The following is a 19,094-nucleotide window of genomic DNA, read 5'->3' as shown; positions in this document are numbered from 1 at the left end:
AGTTCCAAAATTAGATATCTTCTGCTTAATACCTGAAGACATACATCACTTTGATTTCAGTGTTTATTTTCTTCATTTAACGAATAAAATATAAAAAAAGGAAAATATGGGGCATGTACAATTCCGAAAAGAATTCTTCAAATTATAAGGGTTAACTAAACGCTAAATTTAAAATGCGAATCATTAACTGCTATTGAGTCAACGATCAATGAGAATGGTGATCTGTCTTTCCTCTTAATACACTGTAGTAAAAAAGTTTGTAAATTCAGCAAAAAATTGAATATATATAATGTTTGCATTTGCGACCAATCATAACATTACAGACTATACTTATCCAACTTCATTGTTTCTGTAGAAGAAATTCTGTATAAACAGCAGCTAATACAAGAAAGGGTCATGAAACCAGACATCAGCAATTTTGGGAAAAAAGCAATCATTGCAGATGAAGCTGGGAAGATTTTTTTTCTAGTGCACGGCATTCAGTAGGCTGATATAATAGAAACAAGATCACTGAAGGCAAGGACTGAAAAAAAGAGAAAGAAGATGAGAGGGTTATACCAGTTTCCCTATGGAAATCGGCAACAGAAAGATGTCGAGTTGAATACAGCATAATTACTTATCCGTCTACTTTAAATATAAAATTGTTTTGATACTGTGTCACCCTACGCTAAGAAGAGAAGAGGTAGGTAGTTATACTACTTCAGTTTTTTTTTCAGTCGTTTGTGATTACTTTGGTCTGTCCAGAAATTTCCAAGATCAATAACATAAAAAATCAAAGCAGAAAAAGTGGGTAAACTGTGTTTTTAATCGAGATGTTCTACATACTGTCCTAATATTAACACACTGATTACACTGCACGTTTAATGACAAAGTGTATTTGACAACTACTTTGGTGAAGTTATCATTACCCATTCCATCACATTTCCCTGAAGGACACTGCAAAATTTGCCTTTGTAACGAAATTTTGGGGGCGAGGAAATGACCTGGGGATCTCTGTGAATGGCTGTAGACTGTGGCAACAATGAGAATGATATGTGAATACAAGAAGCTCAGAAAGAGAGTTCTCCTATCTTCTGTCACCTACCTATATTTGGTGCCCCTGTTGAGCTGGGAAACTCAGTGGAGGGTTGGGTAATCAATCCCAATGAGCGGACATAATATGGAGATCAGTGGAAGGTGCTGGGAAATGACCACTGAAATTTTTCCTATAAGAACCCCTATGGATCTGCTCAGTTCTAAATTGTCCAGAACTTCAAATGCTGCTGTCAGATCTCCTGAAGGAGTCAGGACTGAGAGAAGCCATAGACCAACACTACAGATTGTTTGTGGACTACTTCAGAGGGGAAAGAGGGGAAAACTTCCCATAGTAGGAACATATGTGAGTGCTTACGACTGGATATCCTTGGGTTTACTGAGACTTACTACAAAGGAAGTGGCAATTTCATGACCCAAGGAGGGAACAATGCATACTTTTCGGGGAGTAGCAACCAAAGTGAGAATGTTGTTGTGATAGTCACTCCTAGGAATGTAAAGAATTGTGTTACAGATTACGAACCCATTACTGACAGGGTGACATCTGTCAAACTGATTGCGTCTCTGTGTAAACTTAAAACCATTCAGATCAATTTCCATACTGCTGTAGAATCATATGACATGATAGAGGAGAGCTCCGAACAACTGGAAGATGTCCTGAGTAAGATACCCAATGAAGAGTTGGCAATAATTCAAGGAAACTTCAACGCCAAAACTGGAGATCCACCCATGACACAATCTGTGATTGGACTTTATGGTCTACTAGGTGAGAGAAATGAATGATGCAAGTAGTTACTGGATTTCTGCATGTGTAATGACATGACCAACTATAACACTACGTTTCAACCTCACCCAAGATAACGGTACATTTAGACATCACCTGGCGATACATTTACAAACCAGATTGACTTCATCCTTATATGAAAACAGTGGAAGACTTCAGTCTTAGACTTTAAGACCCTTTCCAGGAAGTGACTGTGCAAATGATTGCAGTCTGCTGTTCGTTAAAGTGCGGATTAAACTAAATCTACTGAGAAAAGTGGAGACAGATGACTAATATACACAAACAATGGAGCTCTTTGGGAATCTGGTGAGCTTCTAAAGCCACAACTCCACAACATCAGTCTCGATAAGAAGCAGCAGTGTCATTAACATTGGATCAAAAGAGGAGGTTATTTGCTTGTAACTTCTGACACCACAACAGTCACACAGTACAAAACATCCTTGGATATCACAGTCCACACTACTCATAATCAAGATGGATATAAGAATCTGTGCAAAATATGACAGAATTGTAGAAAGGACACAACACATTTCATTAAGAAAATCTGTAAGGAGATAGAACAGCATCATAATCACAATCAAGTATGTGATCTCTTCAAGAAGTCAATTAGCATGACCAGTTAATTTAATTCTTGTGCGCAGATGGTAAAGACAAGAGTGGTAATTCAATTGGAATTTTATAAAGACTTTATTGTGAGGTGGAAACAGTACTGTGAAAAGTTGTACTCTGGAATTAGTAACAGTGTGGACAATCAAGCATTTGAGCAAATTGCACTGTAACCTACAATCTTTCATAGCGAAATATAGAACACAATTCAACATCTGAAGAATTATAAATCCTCTAGTATAGACAGTATATCTGGGGAGATGATCAAAGACATGGGGCAGGAAGAGGTTTATGTGCGGCATTCATTGTGTATGGGAATGGCCATAAGAATGGCTGAAGTCTCTCTTCATCCCCCAAACACAAGAAAGGGTCAGTCAGAAACTGCTCCAGCTACTGAACTACTGCACTCATATCCCACACAAGTAAAATTTTGTTCTTCATCTTGAGCCTGTGTTCAGAGCTGTACATTCATCCTCACACATCCATAGAACAAACAGGTTTTGTTGAAGGGAAAGGCACTTGTTAACAGATCTTCAACATACAAGAAATAACTGAGAAATCATAAGAGTTGTGTGTTACTGTTTCATCTGCCTACTGGACTATGGGATAGCCTTTAACTTTGTTGTCTGGAAAAAAATTATTACTGGTGCCTGCAGGGTTGCTGTACTCCCAAACTTGATAGGACTGATCAAAAGTCTATACAACAATCACCTCACTGCTGTGACAACAAGCACTGGCACACCTGATTTCTTCAGTGTGTCAAAAGGTGTTAGAAAGGGTTGTGTCCTCTTGATGGTTAGACTAAAGGCACTTCAGTTGGTGGAGGGATTATTAACAACCATGACACTGTGCACTTAACCAGCACTGAAGATAAACTTCTGAGCTACACACAAAAGTAAAGAACAATGGTCTATCATGTGTGTTAGACATCAATCTCAGCAGGTCCAAACTCATGATAATTGATAGAGGTCCAAATATCAGGTCGAATAAAGGATCTAGAAATCGTGCATTCTTTCACCCATCTTGCGTCAACCACATGCAACATGTGGAGCTGTGACGATGGGATAAGACGATGGATCACAACAGGGCAACAGCTCATCAAGATCTGGCATAAAAGAGCAATAAAGAACAGCACAAAGATCTGGCTTATTGAAACACTTACATTTTCTGACTTTCTTTATAGTTGCAAAATGTGGACTCTTAAGGCCAGAAAAAAACAGCATACTGATGCATTTGAGTTCTGGTGCTGGTGTGCTGGTACATGATGCTGCACATGAAATGGACCAGCAGAAGAAAAACTAAGCAGCTCAATATCTCCAGGCATTGTTCCTTCTTGTGTCAACCAAAAAATTCTCCGGTTCTTTGACCGTATTGCAAGAAGAGGTGGAGAAAATCTAGAGAAAATAATCACGGGAGGGAAGACAGAGAGCAAGGGACTGAGAGAAAGAACAGTGAACAGGTGGATACATGAAATCAAGGTCTACTGACTTCCTCTTCAATAAGCTCCTAGGAGGAACTGGTAACCATCCAGGATGGAAACACTTGATTCATGATGCTCAGCAATGAGCACAACAGCTTGCAGTGATGATTAAATTTTGATAGCAACTGCAATTAAATAACTAATAATAATAACATAAGCTATCAAATCCTATCAATACAGATTGTGTTGAAGCACTTTTTTTGCATTTTCACCAAAAGTTACATTGAATTCTATCAGTATGAAAGGACATGGTGGAACACATACTTTTCAGGCGACTGTTGATACCAGACCCAGCAGATATTGTTACATAACTGGTTCAGGATAAAGTAGCAATAAGCAGTCATAGTAGTGCTTGAGGAATTAATTCATTATGGACAAGAAACGTAATTAAAATTCCTTCTCGAACTACTCAGTTTTGTTCAGGATGGGAAAAAAAATTGTCATAAAATAAGGGAGGAGGCATACCTTCATTAAAATCTCAGATTGAAAGGTACTAGTTGCAAAAGTGGGAGGGGGTGGGATATGCTATGTCACTCAGATGCTAAGGTAGAGTGAGACACATCTGTTGTGGGGAGCAAGTGAGACAAATATGAATGAAAAGCTGCCAAAGATGGTAGCAGATTAGGCATCTAACACAAGGGGTGACCAAAAGTAAACAAACTTTTTTTACCCTATTTATTCATATTTTGAGCACAAACCTTTGACCCCTTCAAGTACTTTCCACTTGCACTATTACACACTAGCCCAATCTTTTATTCCATTTTTCAAAACATTGTTTAAATTCATATTTTGTGATGCTCGACAGTACCTATGTCGTCTTTTTCTTCACCTCAGCAACATCAGCAAAACGTTTTCCTTTCATGTCTCTTTTCATACTAGAAAACAAAACAAAAAAAAGTCGCATGGGGCAATGTCAGGTGAGTATGGGGTGGGGGGTGGGTAAAGGATAGGGGTCATACCATTTTTGTTCAAGCACTGTCATACAGACAGGGCTGTATGAGCAGGGGCACTGTAACGATGGAAAAACCAGTCACCTAACAGCCACAAATCATGCCACATCTGCCGCACACTATTGCACAACCTTTTCAAAATTCCCCAACAGAATGCCCAATTAACTGTCTGACCCTGCAGAGCAAATTATGAATAGACGACTCTTCTCACAACGAAAAAAGAAATCAGCATTGTCTTAATGTTTGAATTCACCTGACTAGCTTTCTCGAGAAGACGTAAACTTGATGTCTTCTACTGGCTTGATTGTTGCTTTGATTGAGGATCGTGTTCCTTGATACAAGATATGGGAATGTTTGGAAGACTTAAAAGTGCCAAAGTACCTAATCGATAAAGTCAATATGCTATACCAAAAGCGTTACAGCTGTATCCCATCTGGCAATGGATGATAGAATAGTCTGAAACAAAGAGGGGTGTCCAACAAGGAAGTGCCCTATCACCACTCCTGTTTGAAATATTAATGGAAAAGATCATAAAACTTATCAAGAAAATAGGCAGGGCATAATCCATATCACTTCTGGCAGGGGGGTACATTCATAGTCTCGTATATTATTCAATGTAGCATATGTTAAAATTCAGGAGTAACTAAGAAACATGTATTTTTTTGTTTTCTCCAAAAAAATTCTGCCCCAAGATACAGGCCTCCAAGGCTTCTAAGAAATCTGAGACCATTCAGTGAGTTCTGTGTTCTCGAGGGGAATTTGCCAGTTGACACAGCTGTAGTGAGTTTTGTAAAAAGGACTGTTTGAAATGTCTTATGACTGGGGCCACAGGAGAGTGAAGTGTGCTGACTGGGAAACATTCCATGTGGGAAAAATATATCTAAAAACAAAGATGATGAGACTTATCAAACAAAAGCGCTGGCAGGTCGATAGACACACAAAGAAACACAAACACACACACAAAATTCAAGCTTTCGCAACAAACATTTGCTTCATCAGGAAAGAGGGAAGGAGAGGGAAAGACGAAAGGATGTGGGTTTTAAGGGAGAGGGTAAGGAGTCATTCCAATCCCGGGAGCGGAAAGACTTACCTTAGGGGGAAAAAAGGGGTATACACTCACGCGCACACACACACACACACACACACACACACACACACACACACACACACACACATCCATCCGCACATACACAGACACAAGCAGACATTTGTAAAGGCAAAGAGTTTGGGCACAGATGTCAGTCAAGGCGGAAGTACAGAGGCAAAGATGATGTTGAAAGACAGGTGAGGTATGAGCGGCAGAAAATTGAAATCAGCGGATATTGAGGCCTGGCGGATAACGAGAAGAGAGGATATACTGAAGGGTAAGTTCCCATCTCCGGAGTTCTGACAGGTTGGTGTTAGTGGAAAGTATCCAGATAACCCGGAGGGTGTAACACTGTGCCAAGATGTGCTGGCCGTGCACCAAGGCATGTTTAGCCACAGGGTGATCCTCATTACCAACAAACACTGTCTGCCTTGTTGCACGGCCAGCACATCTTGGCACAGTGTTACACCGTCCAGGCTATCTGGATACTTCCCACTAACACCAACCTGTCAGAACTCCGGAGATGGGAACTTGCCCTTTAGTATATCCTCTCTTCTCGTTATCCGCCAGGCCTCAATCTCCGCTAATTTCAATTTGCCGCCGCTCATACCTCACCTGTCTTTCAACAACATCTTTGCCTCTGTACTTCCGCCTCGACTGACATCTCTGCCCAAACTCTTTGCCTTTACAAATGTCTGCTTGTGTCTGTGTATGTGCGGATGGATGTGTGTGTGTGTGTGTGTGTGTGTGTGTGTGTGTGTGTGTGTGTGTGTGTGCGCGCGCGCGCGCTAGCGAGTGTATACCTGTCCTTTTTTCCCCCCTAAGGTAAGTCTTTCCGCTCCCGGGATTGGAATGACTCCTTACCCTCTCCCTTAAAACCCACATCCTTTCGTCTTTCCCTCTCCTTCCCTCTTTCCTGATGAAGCAACCGTCTGTTGCGAAAGCTTGAATTTTGTGTGTATGTTTGTGTTTGTTTGTGTGTCTATCGACCTGCCAGCACTTTCGTTTGGTAAGTCACATCATCTTTGTTTATATATATAATAAAAAAAAAAACAGAACTTTGTTCAGGTTGGGAATAAGTGTTCTCATTTGAAGTCTCTGTTTCCAGTAATGACTTTTTGTGTTCTAAATGTTTTGAAAGAATAACAACAACGATAGTATCTGAACAAGGTGAAGCCTCCCACAGTGCAGATGATGCAGATTTTGCATCAACATAGGAAGAATTAAATACCCTGAATCAGTCAGATACAGAGGTAGGTATTAGTCCTATTAAGAAACCGTGGTCAGTTAAGTCGAGTCATAAGTTCTATGCATCAAGAAAGCGCAGAGGAGTTACTAAAGCTACGGAGGAATACACTACAGCAAAACTGAGCACACTCTTCAAAGTAGAAATTCCATCTTCATAAGAAAATGAACCAAAGCACTCTTGCACCTCTTGCCAGGAATTTTTCACAAATATCAATTCAGCTATTGAATATTATGCAACCTACAGAGAAAAGGGTGCAAGTTTTAACTATTATTTCAGAGAATTTTTCAAATAAAACAAGTTTGAGCCACATTCCATCAGTATCAAAGTACATGGTAGAGAAATCAAGAAATGCACAGAAGTTGTATAAATTGAAACCTTTAGGTCTTTGGACCTTTCACATACATTTTGGAACCATTTAAAATGCTTGAAATATGAGTCTCTTCCTCATCTTTCAAAACTAAAATTATGTTCAATAAGGCTAGGTTTTGATTTTTATCAGCCTATTATGTGATAATGTGGTAATAAAACAGGTTTTATGTATGGCAAAAATTTCAGTTGTTTATAAAACCTGTTCAACCTGAAAGTGGAAGCTCTTCTTTTCAGGGAATATAGAACTATATTAATTAACTAATTAAAAGAAAAAAAAAATCAAAATTTTATTGATTGGCATTTTGAAAAAAAAATCCATTAATTAAAAAAAAGTTCAGAATGCTATAGTAAAAGAACTCTGACAGGTAAGTCCAAATGGAGGATTTCTTTTTAATTATAAAGGAATGTTCCAGAGATACATCATTTTAAAAAATTTCCAAAATTTGCATCTTTAAAATGGTATGTGCAGTGTCATCTTTGGAGGGCTGTATCTCAGAGCAGAAATTTTGTTGGAGAATATGAAAAAATGTGTGTTCCTTACTTAGTTCTTCATTTTAACATGTGCTAAACTCAACAACGTCCAAGACTATGTAGGTAAGATTTTTTTCCAGTTTTTCCTTGAAATGGACTATGCCACAGCGAATCAAATGCCCTGGTTTTTGCTGATGATTTGATAGTATGGGGAGAGACAGAAGCTGAAGCACAGAAGAAACTTAATGATTGGAACAACATATTCAAAAATTTCGGACTAAAAATAAGTAAAACAAAGACAGTAGAAATGGCCATCAACAGACAAGGAATAACCTCAAATATGGTTCTGTAACGAGTCAAAGGAGAATCTGTGTCAAGTACTCAGGTAGAATGATCATGAAAGACAACACTATTAAGCAGGAAATACTCAGCAGGACACAGAAAACATCCAACAGTCAAATCAGAAATCCTCTCTGGGATTATAAAATGCCATGAAAAGCAGAAGTACCATAACTATTTCATACCAGTCCTAACATATGGTTTAGAAATGTGTACCCTACTAAACAATGACCTCAGCGGAACTCAGGCAACACAAATGAGATTCATTAGAACTATGAATCAAACACTAGAAAGGACAAAATCAGGAATAAGGCGAACAGAAAAGTGGCTGGTATTGAAGTTCCTGTTACCAGTGTCATAAAGAAATGCAGGCTATAGTGGTATGGGCACATAATGAGAATGAACAGCCAAAGACCTACCAAAAGGTATTTCAATCTGAGCGTAGTAGGAAGAAGACCACGGGAAAGGCCAAGAAAATGCTGGGTACAGACTGTAAGATCAGATGTGGAAGGAGAAAGGACACAAATAGGATTCTGTCCTGGAACAGAAAAAGTGTGGATACAATAGGAGATGGCAAGTGCTTGTACTCCACACCCAGGAAACTGGAGTTAGAAAATAATAATAATAATAATAATAATGATTATTGAGGATTGTAAGTACAGCACCAAGTTTTGACACCTGCAATAACTTTTAAAAATATGTTTGCATAAATTTGGGGCCCTTCTTTCAAAGTACAGCATGCTTTCTTGCAGCTTCCCTTTTGTACAGCAGTCAGCAATTGTGGCACGAATTCGGCAGCCACCCTTTTCGTTCCCAAATCTTCTCTCTCAATCTGCTGTACTGAACTCCAAGTCACTCTCAACACCTCCACAATTTCTTCAATGGTCCATTACCAATCTTTGTTGATGACTGCATAAATGTTTTCATCATTTTGACATGTTCAGGCCATGGAAGGAAGACCAGAAAAAAGCTTGTGAACAAATGATAAATCAGTGTGGCTGATTTCCCTCGATTCTGGAGATGGGAACTTCCTCTCCACCATACCTCCCTCTCATCCTACCAACCTCTTGTACTCAATGTCATTTAGCTTCTACCTGCCCCCTCCCCTCCACCCATTTCTTACATTTTGGTTATCACAATCTTGTTACTAACTAATTAACTTTTATTTTTCTCCTCATCTCTCTGCCTCTCTATCTTAGTGGGCTGCACTAGTTCTGGAAGAAAATGAATGTTCTATGTTACATAAAAAATTTAATGAACCAGGCATTTGTCTTGGGTTTCTTCCACATTTAAGGCATTCTTCACTAATCAGTGAATTTAACTGCTGAACCATCACTAACTGTAATTTGATTTAAAGAAATAAGTGTTATCATATGCTATCTGAATCATGTTACTGCAAGCATTCACTGACAGAAAACACTATTTCTGGAATTTTTGGCCCTTCTGTAATCACTGTACAATGATATTAAGAGTGAAGACAATCAATCACTGATGAAAGGATTCTCTATTCTTTCAAAGTTCAAAACTGTTAAACTTTTTATCTAATGCAACATTTTCAAACAGTTATTGGCCTTCTTTCAATCATTCGTAAAACACTTTCGAATGTAATGAATATGTCACGACAATTGAAAGTCTGTGTCAGATCAGGATTCTAACACGAACAGTCACCTAAACTCCACACCTATCTGAACACGCATCACCTCCAATACGTGACTCAAACTCACTGATCTATCCACCAGTAACTTCCTAACATTACTACCAGGAGATCTCCTGAGGACAATGTGGGAGTACCAGCACTGATAGAAAAGAATCCGCAGGGGACGGAGACTGAACCTGCCACAAGGGATGTATACAAATTCGCACTGACACCATTCCTCATCATTAAATATTCATCAGTTTCATTCCCATCAGTTTGTTCATTTCCTTTCAGTGCGATTAACTCATTTCACTTCTGAATGTGATGGAAACCTATCAGTGTTGCCCATTTTTAAAAAACAGTACTCGTTTCAAGCAAAATAGTGTTTCATCACTGGTAACTGTCCAGTCACTTTTTATTTACACGCTTACTTTACTCTGCCTTACTTTTTCATTCCTGGAAAATTTATCTTGAAGTTTTTCAGCCTAATATTGGGCCACGTCCAGTGCTACTTTCTTGTCAAACCTCAAATAGTCATGGACACATCTTATGGTGCAGTTTGGATATTGTAGATGATGTCCAATGCCCCCCCCCCGCCCTCCAGTCACATTTGTTGACTGGTTCGACTTTAAGGTCCCATTTAATAGGATTTGTTTTGACTGGTGCTAGACACATTCTCCAAATCGTCCAACTTGATGTATTTATTGCAACTGGGCATTTCTTGTGAGGCAGGGTAGTACTTCAGGGGATCATTTAGCTCACAAGGGAACCTTCCCATCGCACCCCCCTCAGATTTAGTTATAAGTTGGCACAGTGGATAGGCCTTGATAAACTGAACACAGATCAATTGAGAAAACAGGAAGAAGTTGTGTGGAACTCTGAAAAAATAAGCAAAATATACAAGAGTAGTTCAAGGGAAGATAGGCAACATTAAGGACGCTGGGAACGCAGGAGCGCCGTGGTCTCGTGGTAACGTGAGCAGCTGCGGAACGAAAGGACCTTGGTTCAAATCTTCCATCGAGTGAAAAGTTTAATTTTTTATTTTCAGTTTATGTGACAAGGTCTTATGTTTTCATCACTTTTTTGGGAGTGATTATCACATCCACAAGAAAACCTAAATCGGGCAAGGTAGAAGAATCTTTTTACTCATTCGCCAAGTGTACAAGTTAGGTGGGTCGACAACATATTCCTGTCATGTGACGCACATGCAGTCACCAGTGTCGTATAGAATATATCAGATGTGTTTTCCTGTGGAGGAATCGGTTGGCCTATGACCTTGCGATCAAATGTTTTCTGTTCCCATTGGAGAGGCACGTCCTTTCGTCTACTATTCGCATGGTTTTGCGATGCGGTCGCAAAACACAGACACTAAACTTATTACAGTGAACAGAGACATCAATGAACGAACGGACAGATAATAACTATGCAAAAATAAAGAAAGTAAAATTTTCATTCGAGGGAAGACTTGAACCTAGGACCTCTCGTGCTGCAGCTACTAAAGCTACCACGGGACCACAGCGCTCCTAAGCTCCTATTGTCCATTATGTTGCTTATGTCGTCCATGGACTACTCAGTTTGTATATTTTGCTTATTTTTTCACAGTTCCACACAACTTCTTCCTGTTTTCTCAACTGATCTGTGTTCAGTTTATCAAGGCCTATCCACTGTGCCAACTTATAACTAAATCTGAAGGGGGTGCGATGGGGAGGTTCCCTTGTCAGTATTAAGGAATCACTCATGGGAATAAGTCTGCTAGATCCACTTGATAGGGGGTGGAACTCATCTAAAAACTGTTTTAGCTTTTTGTGTATGCACATGGGCAATTCTTTGGGATTCAGGATCTGACAATCTGGTCGTTTTACACACTGTGGCCTCCCAACCGGTGTGGGTTTCACATGTAGTGTTGTTAGCCTGCAAATGTCATTTAGGTTTGTACTGACTTTTTTGCCACGTGTGGATCTGGACCATATGAGGCAAGCATACTCCACCTTGGAAAAGCAAAGTTGTTCTTAATACACACTTAATATTTACATAACAAATCCACACAAGACCACTGGACGCACTGTCACATACAAACGTTTCGTGACGAATATCGTCCCATGTTTTTTTGGATGTTTCACAGATTGCGCAACTGTTGTGCTAAAAAAGCAGTAAGTACTGGGAATTTCCAGATAGACATGTAATTTCCTCATAATCAAAAACAGTTTACCAGTTATTATTCTACTGTCTGAATACTCGCTAAGAACTGTGTGTATCATCACTTTCAATGTTTCTTACAGCAATCTATAACAAATGCATTGATGCACATCTAAGACATAACAGAAGAAGCAACTAGAAGTGTTTACAAAATATGCTCAATTGCACACTAATTTGCTGCAAATATATTTATACAAACATACAAAATATGCTCAAATCCACACGAATTTACTGTAAATATATTTATACAAACCAACTGCTGTCATATCTGACCACATTACTAGCTTTCGTGCATATTAATTACTTTTCCCGCAGCTGTTATGTGCACTTTCATCTGTACAGAGCACTAAATTCAGTAGGGAAAGTGAGTTAATGTACATTTCACAAATACACTTAGTCATTGCTCCTGTGACATGTTCCAAAGAATTCATTGTTCATTTCTTTAGTAAACTGTCGTACACCAGACAGAATACTTGGTGAAAAATTCAGTGCTGCTGACACATGCACATAAAAGTGACAACATTATCCCAGCTTTTGAAACTTTTAGCTCCTTCGTCAGGAACGAGTGGGGGATAGACTGAGGAAGGTTTAAAAGGAATGGCACCTATGACTACTCCCCCCCCCCCCTTTTACCACCATCTTTGTCTCTCATTCTAGTGCCTCAGTGCATCCCCCCCCCCTCCCCCGCAACCTCCCTCTGTCACTTTCCTCCCCAAGGACGGTTCTCAGTTCTGAAAGCCAGGTTAATGTCATCACACTTAATAACTAAGTTTTATTTGGAAACAAGATAACCACACACATTTTTTAATAAATGATTTTAATATTAAGCAGGAAGACTGAGGAGATGATGGGTACCGTAACAAAAAAAGTAGGGGCAGAGGCCTTGGTTTATGCTTGAGTGAAGATGATGATGATGATGATGATGATAGAAAGCACTTCCTAATGTTCTACAAAATTATATTTATTTGGTCATGAACAGGCTGTCAGCTTCCTATGTCATTTTCATGTGATAACCAAATGTCACAAATGAGAATAAATGATGCGTAACTTACACAGATATTATTTACACACAAAATGCAATACTGATAACATATACAGTTTTGACACAGAAAAGCATAAGATTTTTCATTTTAAAAGGGGAACAATTTTTTTATTTGGAGATAGATCTAAAAATTTGTGAAAAATAGCTGAATTTCCAATTTCAATCTGTTTCCTGTAACTAAAACTTCATTTAACGAAGGCGGGAAAAAGAAACTGCATTTGAACACTGTTATGGAAAGAACACATTGCTGCTCACTGTAAAGATCGCATTTTGAGAAGCAGACAGGCATGACAAAAAGACTCATTACATACGAGTTTTCAGCCCATGCCTTCTTCAGAAAAGAAAAACACACACATTCACACAAGCAATTGCACCTCACGCTCATATGTCTTCTATCTTCACCCTTTCCAACCAGAATTATTCTGGTCAGAGTGATCGGAGATAGCGTTCATGTGTATCAGGTGCTCTTGCTTGTGTGAAGGTGTTTGTGTTTTTCTTTTCTGAAGAAGGCTTGGACCAAAAGCTCATATGTAACAGTCTTTTTGCCATGCCAATCTGCGACTCAACGTGTCATCTTTAACTGTGAGTAGCACTCTAGCCTTTTTAAAATATTGTTTGTATTCCAATCTGGATATCTCATTGTTTGGAATTGTGTTTGGCCATTTAATACTAAGCTGACATTCTTTGTCATATGTTTGTCAGTTCCCAGCATTTACAATAAGGTAATCTCTCTGTTTTTCTGTAAAGAACACTTTCCTCTGAAGAATGTAAAAGTTCACATTTTACACCGTATGAGGGGTTTTCCATTCAAAGATGACCAGCAAAGGTCAAATCTTTCTTTGTTAATCTGCAAAATTATTAAAAGGATGGATTTATATCAATTAAAATAACATATGTCCTGCACCAGCAGTTATGCAAACATTGTTCGACCTTTTAGATTGGCATGACTACCACCAAGTTATCACTTAGGATGAATGGGTGTAGGCAGAGGGTGTATAGAGGCAAGATGCAATATCCTGTTGCAGAGAATGCTACTCAGTGCCATCTGGATTCTTATCCCAGACACCAGTACCCCAGAACTCTGCAGGTGAGAACTGGCATTACAATATTCCTTGGTTCTTGCCACTAGCCTGGCCTTAATTTACGCAAATTTCTTTGATCTTAGCATTTCTCCTCAGCAACGATTCCTGTTTGTTTTCTGTATCTTTTATTTTGTGACCTTTATCCCCTCCACCCACATCTATGCACTTAGCTATCTATACTTATCTATCACCCCTCTTCCTTCCCCTTCAACCCTTCTTAGAGAAGGAGCAGCCACTAGCTCTGAAAACTTGCAAATTTAAATACCTTTATATCTGTGTTCTCTTGCTGCTGCTGCTTCTTCTTTGTGAGTAGATTTTTTACCTGTCCAATTATGAAAGGGATAGATTATTTAACTGGATAGATAAAAAATCTACTCACCAAGTGGCGGCAGAACACACACATAAAAGACTGTCGTGACTAGCAAGCTTTCGGAGCCAGTGGCTCCTTCTTCAGTTGGAACGGTTGAAGGGGAAGAAAGAAGGATGAAGGAAAAGGACTGGAGAGGTCTAGGAAAAGGGGTAGATTTTGGGAAAGCCACCCAGAACCACAGGTCAAGGGAGACTTACCATACAGGATGAGAAGGGAAGACTCAGTCCAGCATGACACGTGCCTTACCTGCATTGTTGGCTGTCAAACACAACCATCCCATTACTATCACTGTTCACATTATTTTGTCTATCTCCTAAATGTTTGTGGTTGTGCGGCTTCTGGGAGCTTGCAGAGGTTACTGCATCTGTAGATACAGTTTTTTTGTAAATGCTAAATAAGTGATCCTTGAATGTGCGAAATTACAACACTTCCGTGCACTGGCAAATAGGAACTGAGTCAGTAGTTACAAAAACTGGTGCATTGTTCCATATAATGGCAAAATTTCAGACAACTTAACAAAAGAGTTAAAGTCTCACAACTATAGACCTGCATTTTGTAATACTGACAATCTGTCAAATTTCACATTCAACAAGAAACATAAACTGCAACCTTTGTGCAGAGTGGTGTGTCTAAATCACATGAAAGCACTGTGGAAAATTATATACTGGTCAGTCACGCAGAGCTGTGGCATTAGGTTATCTGACATGAGAAAATCTGGAGATTAAGAAAGAAAGACAGTCATCTCTTAGCAGAAAACCACTCGTATGATGTAGAATGTAAAGATTTACATTCTGTAAAGAAAAGCTTAAGATTACCCTACTGGAAATACTGGACATCAACAAACACACGACACAGATTGCTAGTTTAGTATTAAGTGATCAAACTGAAGCTACTTTCCTCCCTCCCCCCCCCCCCCCCCCCTCTCTGTCAAATGAAAGTTTAGTTACAGGTATTAGGTTTAAATGGTAAATTCAACTTTTATCTTTTCACTTTTGTGTTCTGCCTTACGGCAGGTCTTGTCATGGGGGAAGCCTCGTCAGAGAGGTCCACCGCATGAGCGTCTAGGGAGGTGATTCCAGTGGTGGTTTCCTGTTGCCTTCCACTGGTGATGATGAAATGATAATGAGGACAACACAACACGCAGTCCCTGAGGTGAGAAAATCTCCGACCCAGCCACGAATCGAACCCGGGCCCCTTGGCATGACAGACCGGCACGCTGACCACTCAGCTATCGGGGTGGACTTTTATCTTTTATCAGTTGTTAAATGTATCTACACACAAAAACTTTGTTTTCTTTTCCGTTAAAGTAACAGTTTTTGCATAACAAGTGTACCATTTTCCTATGTAAAGACTCTACGGAATTATTCTTGCACATACTGTGTAAATTGTATCTGTGCATGTCAGATGTCATTTTATCTATGTTTGTGACATTCTGCTGTGACTAGAGATGGCCTAAACAGCCAAAGTCAGTTTGTGAGCAAATAAATATTATTTTGCAGAACATTAGGAAGTGTCCCCTATTTGATATTATTTCCATGTCCTGCCAAACACTGATGGAATATTCAGCTAAAAAAAATAAATGATTTCTTTAAGAGTTCCTAAGACAGGAATAGAGACAAATCAATGTTGAGATAACTTGAGAAAAAAAGCTTGATAACTGGAAGCATGTCTTGTGCTAGGGAAGTTGGATAGGTGGCAAAATATAGGTTTCACTAACTCATAATTCAGCATTCTCAATAGCACAATTAAGCATGTCAGTACCGTAATTTGCCTTACTGACAGTAAGCCACTATTAACAGGGGCCAAGCTCAGTTTCAGAAAAGTTCATTGATCACCATCGCTGATGACAGCAAAAGTCAGATAATTTAAACGCTTCCTTAAGGAACACCATTCTCCATTCAGAAGTAACACCCTGAGTCAATCACATAAATGTTATTTACACAGGGAAGATTGTACTAGACTAAGAAGGAAGCTTCCAAATGGTACCACACGTTCTCTTGTTGTCATAGAAAATATATGTAATGTGCTACTCATGCAATGTAACTCCTGCACTGACGCCTACAGCAGGGTAATTTCATGAAGTATGAGAAGTGCCTCCTGAACTCATCACTTGTACAGGAAACTTTCTGGCTGCTATAAGTAATACAAGTTGTTATTAATAGGTCATTCCTAAGTTATTCGTGCCATTGACTATTATCTAGCCAAAAGGAATTTTTGTTTATTCAATGAGAAAAAGTAATTTCATATTTTACTGATTTTGGAAATAAAAGGGAAAAAATCAGTGAAAATAAAACCCTAGTGCTTGGTTTTGATATACCATATGAAGTATGGTGTGGAATATTTCACACAGTTCAAAAAGTTATACAATGTTGTTATTTGCATGACAAACTTGTAGTATTGAAAGAATACAGTCTTCAATGGACATCTGGCTCTTGAACATCAGCAAAACTAGCTAAATAATTCTCAATACAAAATGACATCTTCAGTCATCATTCATGTAGGTCATTTCTGCTGGTTAAGAGAGGAAAGCACACAGTAACACATGATTAAGGTGATCAATCTATATTCTTCCAGGATATTATAGCAAACTAAGTGTGAATGCTGCATTATCTGCCTTTATGATCACTTTATAAGGCAAAGTTATTTCCTACTAACACTTGCTGTGAAAGTTGCAAGATTGAAGTTGATGGAGAGAGCCAGAAGGCATATTGTGCATATTTACATTTCCAAGGAGCAGAAAAGACCAACCCTATTCCATAATATGGGCCCAGAGGATGCAACAACAAAAATTTCATGCAATGACAGATACATCAAGACACTAGCTTATGTGGTGTACAGAATGTAACTTTTAATTAACTGTATCAATGATGGAGAGGAAACTTAATAACTTCCAACACCACAGCCGATACTGTGCTGTGACTGATAATTACAATCTTTACTTTCATGTTTAACGGTATTAAATTTTGTGATTTCAACTACAAAACACCAAGTGTGAAGTCAACTCACAAACAAGAAATAAACAAGCAGTGCAGATACATAGAGAACTACATACAACGAACAGAGATCTACGAATTTTTGATCATGCAGAGTAACGAATAAAATTAACCAAATCCAAAAGGTTATTAGAAAGTGGAGCAACAAGTGAAGGTAGGAAGGTCAGAGCAGCCAATGCTGAAGTCCTTATGGGAAAAGAACCACCTCAAACTGGACTAAGATGACGATTGGCTGTGTTTAAGGAGCCGTCCTAGCATTAGCCTCGAGTGATTTAGGGAAATGACTGTGTCTACATAAAGATTATGGGACAGGAATGTTTACTTCTTTAATGTGGTTTCAGTGTCTTAACTACTGTGCCATATCCTTCATTGGACCAACACGAGTGTAACTACCATACTATGTTGGAGGTTGGGTGCATATGTACAATAATGTAGTAAAACTGTTTCACAACTAATGTAAGGAAAGTAAATGAACAGTTATAATCATAAACACAAAATAAGAATTATACACTAAAAAGGAAACAAGTACATACAGCAGAACTTTGAGGAAACAGAATAAAAGCGATTGCCTCAAAAGAACAAATACAGATACTCATTGAAATCATTAATAATTATTGTACAACTTGAAAGAACATCTCTATCAAATGTTGTTGCTTTAAAAAGCCTGTGCATTCTGAATCAAAATAAACATTATCATGATGCAAGATGGCCGTCAGTACAAAATGACATGCTTGGCTACAGGTACAAACCTGCTTGCTAGATGTTCTTTTCCTGACTTCAGGTCCTGTGCCAGCTCTAGATCTATAGGGTCCACCAATCCCGGAACGACTCTCCAGCCCATCTTGTACAGTGCCATCACTTTCCTCCCTTACACACTGTCCTAATGTGATACAAAGAAGAAGGTTCTAACACTGTCATAACTAACACAATTATTTTATACACAAAGGCAAAATAGTTGGCCAGTACTTACCTTCCAGTATAGCTGATTAGACACATTTAAAAATGAAAATAGTAATCCTACCTTAAGAATTATTAGTTCCTTCCTCAGAGTGTAATAAGGAAAGAATGGAAAATGGTGATAGGTTGAGGAATGTTAGAAAGGAGCAGCTGGCCAGTAAAGACCCCAGTATAAGATCTAACCTCTCATGAGGAATAGGAGAAACAGAGGTGAAGTGGGAGGTGTCAGGAGAGAGCAGCCCAGAGATGATAAGATAAGGGTAAGAAACAAAAGTGAACTTTCCTCTTGAGAGGAGGGGCAGCTATCAGGAACTGTACAAATATAATTTTGCAAGCAATCTTGGAACAGTGCTAGATACAACAGTACAAATGTGCTATGCCCTAAGGAGCAAAAATACAAATAACAACTGCACACTTCTATTCTGCAATTGACGTCAAGTTACGGTCAATA

General features: G+C 38.9%; 1 protein-coding gene across 1 annotated transcript in view; it reads right to left on the bottom strand.

The window, feature by feature from the left end:
- The window catches only part of LOC126473606 (F-actin-uncapping protein LRRC16A), a 517,910-nt gene that overhangs the window by 45,693 nt on the left and 453,123 nt on the right, over positions 1–19,094 (bottom strand). The window contains exon 29 of the mRNA XM_050100768.1: positions 18,436–18,566. Within this exon, the coding sequence (XP_049956725.1) occupies positions 18,436–18,566 (131 nt within the window). The remainder of the gene's footprint in view (positions 1–18,435; positions 18,567–19,094) is intronic.

The sequence above is a fragment of the Schistocerca serialis genome, chromosome 4, assembly GCF_023864345.2.
Source record: "Schistocerca serialis cubense isolate TAMUIC-IGC-003099 chromosome 4, iqSchSeri2.2, whole genome shotgun sequence".
In the NCBI taxonomy this organism is placed as follows: domain Eukaryota; kingdom Metazoa; phylum Arthropoda; class Insecta; order Orthoptera; family Acrididae; genus Schistocerca; species Schistocerca serialis.
The sequence above is the reverse complement of the archived record's forward strand: the minus strand, read 5'-3'. Positions and strand labels throughout refer to the sequence as shown.